General features: G+C 33.9%; 1 protein-coding gene across 1 annotated transcript in view; it reads left to right on the forward strand.

Moving 5' to 3' along the window:
- The window catches only part of Stag1 (stromal antigen 1), a 268526-nt gene that overhangs the window by 155377 nt on the left and 101770 nt on the right, over positions 1–11379 (forward strand). The window contains exon 12 of the mRNA XM_031346345.1: positions 5973–6080. Coding sequence (XP_031202205.1) covers positions 5973–6080 — 108 coding nt within the window. The remainder of the gene's footprint in view (positions 1–5972; positions 6081–11379) is intronic.

Consider the following 11379-nt stretch of genomic DNA (forward strand, 5'->3'; position numbering starts at 1 on the left):
GTTTGTTTTGTATTTAGTAGAGCTTAAGATCTTGGCTCTTACTGTGGTAACTTGATACAAGAGTTACAAACGTCAAGCAAAGCATTCAGTCTCATGCTTTGTTGTTCTCTCACAAGCCCCCTCTCAATTTAATTGTCTACGTTACTTTTGGGTATATAAATACTTTTAAAATATGTAAGCTGTTCTGAAAACCATAGTATACTGTAACATTCAGAACTCTTAAACATCTGATGCTTTCTTTATCCTTTTGCTTTTATCATGTAGAATATTAGAATATCGTGGACAAATAATTTAAACTTTTTTACTTCATAATTCTCATTCCCTTGCCTTATCTGATAGCCAAGACTGCCTTCTCTATTAATACTATCCTTGCTAGCAGATATTGTTTTGTTATGAGAGGCATGTTTGTTTCTCATAAACATGTTATTTTGTAAGTTAGTCATTGGATAGGTTTGTTTTATTTTTATTTGTGATTCTGGGAACTTAACCCAAGGACCTGGTGCTCACTACACAAGTACTAGATCATAAGTATATGCTTAAAATATAGTTTGCTTTATGATGAAATTTCTCTTTATTTTTAATTTCTCTTTATTTTAAACCTGTTTAGTAGCCTGAATTAAATTAATATATTTATCTAATTTAAACACTCTTTTCCTTCCTTGAATAAATTGTACTTGAACCTAGTATATTTTGTTTTGCTTAAATACAACCTTAGAGTTGATTGGTTTTATTCGAGCGTATATTTGTGCGTTCATGGATAAATTTGACACACTTTTTAAGCTGATGACATTTTTAATTAATAATTAGAAACAATAGAAAATGTGGGACTGGCTATATGACTCATTGCTAGAGTGCTTTCCTAGCATTCTCATAGCCTTGGGTTTCACCTCTATTAGCACAAAAGAATAATACAAAATATGTTCATATTAGTGGAATAAAAAGACAGTCTCTGTGACTTCATAATATGCACCTACCTGGTTGTGTCTGGGAAATAGTATTTCCTTATAGTAACTACCACTCTTGGGAATTATTTACTTTCTACCTCCTCTTCCACTTAGATTTCTAAGAGCTGAGGCAGGAGAGGTATAAGTATGCCAGGCTGAGTACTCCAAAGTTGCTCATTCTCTGCACATTGTCCAGTTTTGGCTCTATGTTACTATCTACTACAAGGAGAAGCTTCTCTGATGAGATTTGAATAAGGCACTTATCTAGGGCTACATGTAATTAGTGATCATTTTCTTGTTGTATTCATTTACTAGCATAATAGTGGGTTTTCGTCTAGGATCCATGATCTCTGTATTCTCAGGTTCATGAACTCATTGAAAGTGTTCATAGAGCGTGCCTTAAATTGCTTCTTTATTTTTTTAAATGTGGTTGGTTACCTCTATAACATTTATACCACACTCGCAGGCAGGTTGTTATTGTTTACAGACTTCATAGCTTGTTGAGATTGGTTATTTCTCTCCTTCTAATTAGCTTGTTGAGATTGGTTATTTCTCTTCTTCTGAATTATGTATAGGGCACTCTGAACACTAGCCAATAGTGAAGTTTCTGGTTGAATACCAGCTAGGTTACTACATATTCTGTGCCACAAATAATGTGATGTCTTTGGCAGTTGCTTATAATATTTTTTAATTATTTTATGTAGCTGTTTTCACACACACACACACACCACAAGAGGGCATCAAACTCCATTACAGGTGGTTGTGAGCCACCATGTGGTTGCTGGGATTTGAACTCAGGAGCTCTGGAAGAGCCGTCAGTGCTCTTAACCACTGAGCCATCTCTCCAGCCCCTGCTTATAGTGTTTTCAAGGAGGTCTATTTGGACAACTTGGAAAGATGTAACCTGCTCCTGATCCTGTAGTATTTTATTTGGTAGCATATGTTGTCTAGTGGGGATGTTCCTCTTCTAAAGAACATCATTGAGTTTCCTTGTTTTCATAATTTTTTTCAGAGTTTCATACATATGTGTATGCTGTGTTGTATATTTGCCACATTGTGTCTTCTCCTTTTTCCTTGGAGTCTCTTCTTGCCAGTGTGCTGTAGCTTCAGTAATTCCACAGCTGGAGGAAGTGGCACCACTGCTGCTAACATAAGTGTTCCATTACTTTCGAAAATGTTTTATTCGTTCTTTATTCTCTGTTCTATAATCTTTTTCTTCATAAATCGCACCAGCTGTTTGTCTATCTTACTGTTCCCAATGATGTCCTGTCTTTTGGCTCACCTATCTCATGTCTTTCAGTTAGTAGTTTAACGAAATCAATTTACTTTTAAATACTATATTGTTTACAAGAATAAGGTAGAACAAGCAGTCATTTATGAACATTCAGTCATGAATACTTTGATTCCCTTTTTGTTTTCCAGTTTTATTATATCCTATTATGTATATTTTATCATCTACAGATAGTTTAGGAAAAAAAATATTCCTTTTATTTTATTCTGTTATCTCAGAATGTGTTCTGACTATTTCGAGCAATGTTGAGTATGTTTTTATAAACAATGTGGTTGGAGAACCAGCATGTTGGCTCAACAAATAATAAACGTGCTTTCCACCAAGCCTGCTTACTAGAGTTTGATCCCAGGAACTTTCATTGTAGAATGAAAAAGCCAACTCACACAAATTGTCCTCTAACTCTACATGTGCTGTAGCATGCATACATGTTATCCTTCACTCTCACAAAGGGAATAAATCAGTATAACAAAATTTAAAACAATAATTTTGAAGATACATTTCTAGCATGAACAAGGCCTGTACTCAGTCCTTTGGGGAAGAAAAATAGACAAGCATATAAATTTATCATATCACTTATATATTTACAGTACCCAATATCTATAGTATATATTATTAGTTTACCTTTTTATGTTTTTCATTTTTTTTAAAAAATTACATGTGTGTATGTCTCTGTGTGTGACCTGCAGAAGCCAAAGTCATCGAATATCCTAGAGCTGGAGTTACAGGTGTTTGTACACCACTCAACATAGGTCCTTCAAATCCAAGAGCAGTACCTGCTCCTAACCGCTGAGCCTTCTCTCAGGCCTTGTTTACTTTTTTTAAGAGCCATATATTAGTCTCTATTCATAGACGTTGACTTGCCATTCTTTCATATATTCTTGCTTGGTATGCTTCACGGTGTATTAATAGATATTTTTATGTTGTTATTGTTACTATTCTGTACCATTCTTCTTAACCATTTATGAAATTTTCTTTCCTTTTAAATACTTTTTTTTTTAAATATACTAAGTTAATTTCTTTTTTTTCAAGAGTATTTTCAAACCTTCTAAGAACTTGATAGGCTGGACAAAAAAGTATTCTTTTTACAGCAAACTCAGAAAATAGGTTGCCCAGTTTCAGTAATCTCTTAAGAGTTTTTTCCCATGAATTTTTATTGGAATAGAAGAATAGATGTGTTACAGCTACAACGTTGCCCTCTGCCTGTGTCTTACTTCCCTAAGTCATTGGTTATATCTGTTCTTTTATACATTATTCAGAGATCTCTCATTGTTCTAGGAATTTATGATTACAAATACCTCCGTAAAGCCAGTACATCATTTGTCTCTTCTGCCTTGTCACTTCGGCCTAACTTTCAGGTTTTCTATGTTGGATCTACTTGGTGCTTCAGACAATTTTATTGGACAATGTCATTGAAAGTATTCAAGTTGGCTCAGTTGTAAATAGCCCACATGGCTTTTAGGAAACCAAGAGCTTCTAGGTGGGGGCAATTCTCCTCGCTTGCCTTCTAGCCCTCGTGGTTTTCTCTACTTTCATGGACTCCTCCAGGCAGTCTTTGCTTCTTTTAGAACTCTTTATGCTCTTGCTGTATACCAGGTCATGAACATAATCTCAAGATATAGTTATAAAATTTTCATAGTTTTCTGAGACTTGATGTATCTTATTAGCTTCATGAATACCTCATGACGGGGCTAGAGAGAGGACTCAGCAAGTTAAGAGCACTGGCTAGTCTTAAAAAAGATGCAGTTTCAATTCTACATGGCAACCCACAACTGTCTATTAACTTCATTTCCAGGATATATAGGATGCTCTCTTTGGACCTCCACATTCAGCAGGCTCATATATTGTACACAGACATACATACAGACAAAGCACCCACACCCATAAAGAATTTAAAAATCTATAAAGGTTCCATTATATTAAAATTTCTAACACTGTTCCATTTTAAAAAAAAAAAATCACGTGTACTAATGCAATTTCACAGTCTCCTAATTTTATCTAGTTTAATATCTTACTTGATAATGAGCTAAGAATCAAAATCTAGCTTACCGGTCTCTTATAGAATGTGCACGAAACGACCTGGCTTTACTTCTCTTGGCACGTAGGATTACTGGTAAACCTTCCCACATGACAGGTAAAATCACATTTTATATCCCATTATAAACTCCTTTAAATATTTTTGTGCCATCTGTCAGTTCTGCTATTGTTTTGGTTGTTTTGTTTTTTTCTCCCAACAATGTGGCTCAGTCTGGCCCCAAACTCCCTCTCTTCTTTCTCAACCTCTGGAATTACAGCCTTAATTCTACATTTGATAGAATATTTTCCTCTTATTTATGAGTTTGTATTTCTGAGATATAAGTTTATATTGGGGTATTTTTCGTGAGGATATTTTCCCATTAAGCTGATAATACATACTTTGTTTCAGGAGCTTGAGTCAATGAGTTAGACATCTGTAGAGATATTTGTCCTATCTTACTAACTCATCCTTAGCGGTCCTGAAACTTGTCTGTCTCAGTTTTAGTCTTTTAACTCTGGGGATTGGGATTGTATAGATATATAAAATGAGTTCTATGCCTAGTATTTCTTTCTAATGTTTGTTAATAATAAGATTTTATTCTCTGCTTACATTATCCTACCTGCCTCATCATAATGGAACAAGAATTGTTGGGGGTGAAAGGGAGAGTATATTTAAATACCTCTAGTTTATTTGTTATTTTTGCCATTTATGGCTTTTAAACACGACTACAGTTTCTTCCTGAAATTGATTAAACTGCAGTCCTTTGCTAATAAGAGCATTCTAATTTACTAGATTCTTGAAGTTCTTGGGTACTAAGTCATCTACATTTATGAATCTATTAAATAAACTTGTAAAAGTATATGTTGCCAGGGACCTATGCTCAGTAATAATGTATTCAAACTAATTGTTGATCTGTAATAATATTAATCATTTAAAAATATACTAATAAGCAGGAAATGGATGTTTAAATTGGGGACAAAAGGACCTAAAATGCATTTTGATCAATTAAGAAACAGAATTATGAGATAAGGAATGTAATGATGGAAAATTATGTTAGTAAAGAAATGGCTGGAACTAAAAAGATGGCTCAGCTCATATAGAGGTTTGCTCCCAAACCTGGTGACCTGGATTGAATCCTAGGGACCAACATGGTGGGGAAAAAGGAACCAGATTTCAAAAGTTGTTCTTTGACCAATGGTGGCTGTGCCTAGCATATACACAAACAAATAAATAAGCAAGCAAGCAGACAGACAGATAGACAAATGTAATACTTAAGGGAATGGGTTTATTTAGTGGGAAATTGACATTACAAGTAGGTGATAAAATATTATTTTATTAGTACAGTTCTGGGAAGAGTAGTTACTTAGCATGATTAGTTTATGAGACAAGGAGAAATCTATTCCTTAAATATATTTAAAAGACGAAAAGCCTTGTGCTCATTTAAAGAACGGGCTTACTTAGTCTAATATATATTTCTCAGGTATTGATTGATATTTTCTATGGATATTTCACATGGAAAAATTAGGAAATGTTTCTTTTATCTAGATTTTCTAAATTTCATATAGTAAATACATTTACAATTAGTGGGAAATACTACTTTTAATATAAGAGGAAACAAGTAAAATGGGTGTGTTTTCAGCTTTTATAATCACTTTGCATAAATTAAATGAGGGAAGACATAAAGAAAAAGTTTCTGTGGTTCTGATGTACTTTACATTTTCAGTGGAAGTGAAGAAGCGCTTTCCAATGAAGACTGTGAGAATGTTTACCATTTGGTGTATTCAGCACATCGCCCTGTTGCTGTGGCAGCTGGAGAATTCCTACACAAAAAGTGAGTCAGTTATCTTAAACATGTTCCACTTTCGTATGTTGTTTGGTTTCAAGTTACTAGAACTGTACTGAAAAGAGAGCTCTCAATTTTTAAAAGCACTTGTTAATAATTTTCAGGTAGTGGGAAAGAATAGCAGTGACTGATCATAGGACTTTAAATGTACTCTTCACTGTATTAGATGCCCTTAAACTTTGTAGACTATTTTCTTTATTATGGTTCATATCTGGGACAGTGGTGAGCTGTGTGTCGTATTCCTCTTCCATGAAATGTGGTTCTTAGGTGAGTATGAGAGTAGGATTTTAAAGTTTATAAAAGTCTTTCCTTTTCAAAAACTTAACTCACATCTTTGCTACATGTGTTACCTAGACATGAAGCGGTATCTCCTTGCAGCTGACTCCCACATTGTCATGGTTTCTAGCTGTTCTTTCCTTTGGAATCACTATTATAACCAGTATGATGTTGTGATTCTGACAGTTCTACATATATAAGTACTGTTTATTTAATTAAGTTCCTTTTAAATTTTGGCTGACTATAGCACTTAACTAGAGTTTATAAATATAAGCTACTATGAAACTTACTTTTTGATTGTGGATTACTATAAATATTGTATAATTTAATCTCATTATATACATTCTTGTTCATGTGTATTCCTTTTGCTTTGTTTTCATTTTTCATGTTTTTTTATTCTCAGACTTAGTGACTTCAGTTATGAGCAAGAGGTGGGGAGTAAAAGGCCCATTACATGTACTAATTTGTGATTATACAAAATTTTTTATCATAAAAATCTTTTCATAAATAGAAGCTAGGTGCTAGTACATGCGATAGTAAAAGCAAATATGAAGAATTTCAGGTTTTCAAGCTTGGCTTCATGGCCTCTCACAAGCATTCTACTACTAAGCTATACCCAGCCTCATAGGCATGGATTTAAAAGTAGTATTGGACTTGCCAGTTACTCTGACACCTTTGACTAATATGGGAATTTCTATTTTTCTTGGGATGTTGTATATGCCACAGATTATATTAGAGTCTTCCCTTTCTCCATTGTAGTTTAATCTCTGTTGTCTATTTAACTTTTGAAAGTATTTTGTGATTTTTTTTTTTTTTTAGAAAGAATTTATTGCTTCTGTAACTTTACTGAGTATGATGTAGAGTCTTTTAGACATATGGCAACAAGTACTCTAGCTGTGTCATATGGTAGATTTTTACTTAGAGGTTTTTGCAGATTCTCCAAACTAATATCCATAGTTGGCAATCCCTCCAAGAGTGAATTAAGGTTTACATTTATTTCTCCACATCCCTGCCATCATTTATATGTTCTTTTGATCTTTGCTTTTCTGACTGGGGTAAGATGAAGAAGTCTCAAAATTGTTTTGACTTGTGTTTCCTTAATTGCTAGAGATGATGAACTTTTTTTTCTCTTTTTTGGAGCTATTTCTTTTTTCTTCTTTTTGGAATTCTCTCTTCTCAGATCCCAGACCAATTTTTCAAATGGGTCTCGGTCTCTCTCTGTCTGGCTCTGTCTCTCTCCATGTATGTATGTATGTATGTATATGTGTGTGTTTGTTCTGGATATTAATGTTCTGCCAGATGAATAGCTGTCAATGATTCCTCTTCACCTAGTTGATTGTTTCTTTATCTGTATTGAGGATTTTTAGTTTCATGAAGTCTTACTGGTCCATTGTTAACCTTGATTCTAGGGCAAATGGAGCCATATTCAGAAAGTCCTGTCCTAACCCTGTATCTGCAGGGTACTGTGCGTGTTTTCTTCTAGCCAATCAGATTTTCAATTTTATGTTTAGGACTCTGATCCATTTGGAGTTAGCTTTTATACACAGTAATAGATATGGTTGATCTAATTTCATTTTTCTGAATGTGGGCATACAGTTTTGCAGAAGTTTGTTTGTTTCTCTCTTTTTTTTCTGCCTGGCAAGAACTGATTCTAGCAAGCTGTCCTCTGACCCACTCCTTGTGTACCATGGCTACACGCACAAACACACACACACAATATTAATCTTTAAAAACTTCTGCCATTTCTGCTATGTGAAAAACAAAATGAGAAAAGCTATCCAGATATTTGTTATTGCCCAGCCAGCTGTTTCTTGAGGTTTTCTTAAAAAAACCAAAAAGACAAAAAGGGACTGGAGAGATGGCTCAGTAGTTAAGAGCACTGACTGCTCTTCCAAAGGTCCTGAGTTCAATTCCCACAACCACATGATGGCTCACAACCATCTGTAATGGGATCTGATGCCCTCTTCTGGTGTTTCTGAAGACATCTACAGTGTACTTATATACATAAAGAAAATAAATCTTAAAAAAAAAACCTTGGCTGGGCAATCGTGGCGCACACCTTTAATCCCAGCTCTTGACAGGCAGAGGCAGGCAGATTTCTGAGTTCAAGGCCAGCCTGTTCTAAGAGTGAGTTTCAGGAAAGCCAGTGCTACACAGAGAAACCCTGTCTCAAAAAACCAAACCAAACCAAACAAACAAAAAAAACCAAACAAACTTGTAAACTGTAACAAATAAACCATAGATTTAAAAACATGTAAGTAATGTTTACATGAAGAAATTGTAGCAAATGACTTAGATCTCAGTTCAGATAAACTTTTTGTTTGTTTTAGGGGACAGGGTCTCATGTGGCTTAGGGTGGCCTTGAACTCTGTAGCAGGGGTGACGAACTACTTATCGTCCTTACGGTGCTAAGTTTCCTCGGGGGTACAACCCTCTTAAAAGGTTCTTATCCAAAGAACCCATCTAACCTCGAACCAACTCCAGTCCTCCAGGCTAATAATACCAGGATTCCCGCCATCTTTTCCAAAATTAGATTATATGAATTCTAAGACTACATTGATTTGGAAAAAATAAAAAAGTAAAAAGGAACAAGTTCAGCGAGCTCTAACATTCCACAGCCACATTGACTTCAGAGCATTGCGCCCATCTGCAGAACAATTTGTTGAAGATGTTTTCTTCAGCTCATGTTTTTGTCATTTTTTCCAACTATTAAATAGCTGAAACTATGTGTGCTCCATGTTTGGGTCTTCAGTTTTTCCCATTGGTCTACATGTCAGTTTTTATAACAGTACCATCATGTGTTATTACTATGGCTCTGGAATATATTTTATAAACTAGAGTGGTAATTCCTCCAGCATTGTTCTTTTTGCTTAGAAATATGGGGTCTTTTGTGGCTCCATACAAATATTGTAATTTTTTTCCTATTTCTTGAAAAATTAGATGGCGATTATGATTAGGATTGCATTGGATCTATGTATAGGTTTTGATAAAATGGTCATTTTCATAATATTAATTCTAATTTTATGTTCATGGGTTATCTTCCCATTTTCTATTGTCTTTATCTTTTTCTTCAAGGGTTTAAAGTTTTCAGTGTAGAGATAACTTCCTTAGTTAGGTTTATTATGGATATTTTAGTTTTGGGGGCTATTCTGAATGGGAGTGTATCTGTGGTCTCCTCGTTTTTGTTGTTCTATAGGAAACTCTTGGTGCAAACTGGCTTTGTATTCTGCATCATTGCTGAACTTACTGTTTCTAGATGTTTTGGTTGAATTTTTGTGGTCTCTAATGTAGTATCATATCATCTGCAAATAGGAATAGTTTAACCTTGTTCCTTTTTTTTGTCTTATTGCTTTAAGTAGTACTTTGAGCATAGTTTTAAAAGGGAGTGAAGATAGTAGTATTCCTGTGTAGTTCCTGAGTTCAGTGGAATAACTTCAACCTATTCTCTATTTAGGATGATGTTGGTTATATATATACAGCTTTTATTTTTTTGAAGAATGGTCTCTCTAGCACTAATTTTCTAGAACTTTACCTCAAAGGGTATATTTGATCTTATTAAAGGCTTTTATGCATATATTGAAATGATACTGTGATTTTTTTTTATCTTTAAGTCCATTTTTATGGTTTATGTTTGTTTGAATTTTGTTTGCAAGTATTTTATTGAGCATTTTTTAATTTATCTTCAACAGGGATATTAGCCTATATTTTTCATTGTTGCTGTTGTGTGTCTTTACCTGATTTTGATATTAGGGTGATATTAGATTCATAGAAGGAATTTGGAAACCTTCCCCCCCCCCTTTCTTTTTTTCTAGGTAAGAAGGGTTGACTATAAGTCTTTGAAAGTCTAGTAGAATTCCGCTGTGAATCTATCCATTTGGCCTTGTACTTTTGCTAGTTGGTGACTTTTTATTAGTACTTCAATCTCTTCGTTTGTTATGGATCGTTTTAGGTCGTTTACTTCTTAGTTTAATTTTGGGATTTGGCTGAGTGTTTTTTTTTTTTTTTTTTTTTTTTTTTTAATTTTCAAGTTTAGTAGCCTCTTAAGTTTTTAAAATAGTCCCATTAAAAGTCTGAATATTTTATGTCCCTTGTAATGTTTTTCTGTCCATTTCTGATTCTTTTATTTGGGTCCTATCTCTGTTTAGCTGGGCCAAGGACATGACAATCCTACCTATCTTCGTAACCATACACCTAGTATATTCAATTATGTGGTTTTCAAAATTTGTTTCTTTTTTATTGATTTTTGCTCTGTTTCATCATCATCATTTTATTTCCTCTTGGTGACTGGATTTAGATATGATTTGTTCTATTTTTCTAGTATAGCAAGTTACAGCTATAAGTTACCCTGTAGGGCTGTTTTCAGTGTGTCCCAGTGGGTTTTGTTAAGTTGATTTCATTTTCATTAAATGTAGGAAGTTTTTTATTCCTTATTGATTTTTTTGACTCATTCATCATTTAATAATGAGCTGCTTTGTGTTCATGAGTTTATATATTTACAGTAGTTTTTACTGTCAATTTTAAATGTTACTGCAGATAGGATAGAAGGAATGACTTCATTCAGTCCTTTTCACTTTGTAATCATTTATGCCCTGTGGTATGGTCTGTTTTAGCAGCTAAGGTATGCTGCTGAATAGAATCTGTATTCTTTGGTGTTGGGTGGATTATCCTGTATGTATTTGTTAATTTCATTTTGTGTATTCTGATGTTTCTCTGTTTAGTTTTTGTCCAGATGACGTACCTATCTATTGAGAAAAGTGGGATGTTGAAATTGTAATATTTACCAATTCATTTTAATCTGTGACTTTAAATCCAGTAGTACTTGATTTATGAAATTGGGTACTCTAGAGTTTGGTTCATTTATATTTAGGATAGTAATGTTTTTATTAACTCTTCCCTTAATTAGAATGAGTGAAATGTTCTCTTCTGATTAGATGTACTTTGAAGTCTTATTTTGTTAGATATTAAGAATCTGACACCTGCTTGCTTTCTTTTTTTTTTTTTTTTTTTTTTT

This window comes from Mastomys coucha, unplaced genomic scaffold (genome assembly GCF_008632895.1).
Source record: "Mastomys coucha isolate ucsf_1 unplaced genomic scaffold, UCSF_Mcou_1 pScaffold23, whole genome shotgun sequence".
Classification (NCBI taxonomy): domain Eukaryota; kingdom Metazoa; phylum Chordata; class Mammalia; order Rodentia; family Muridae; genus Mastomys; species Mastomys coucha.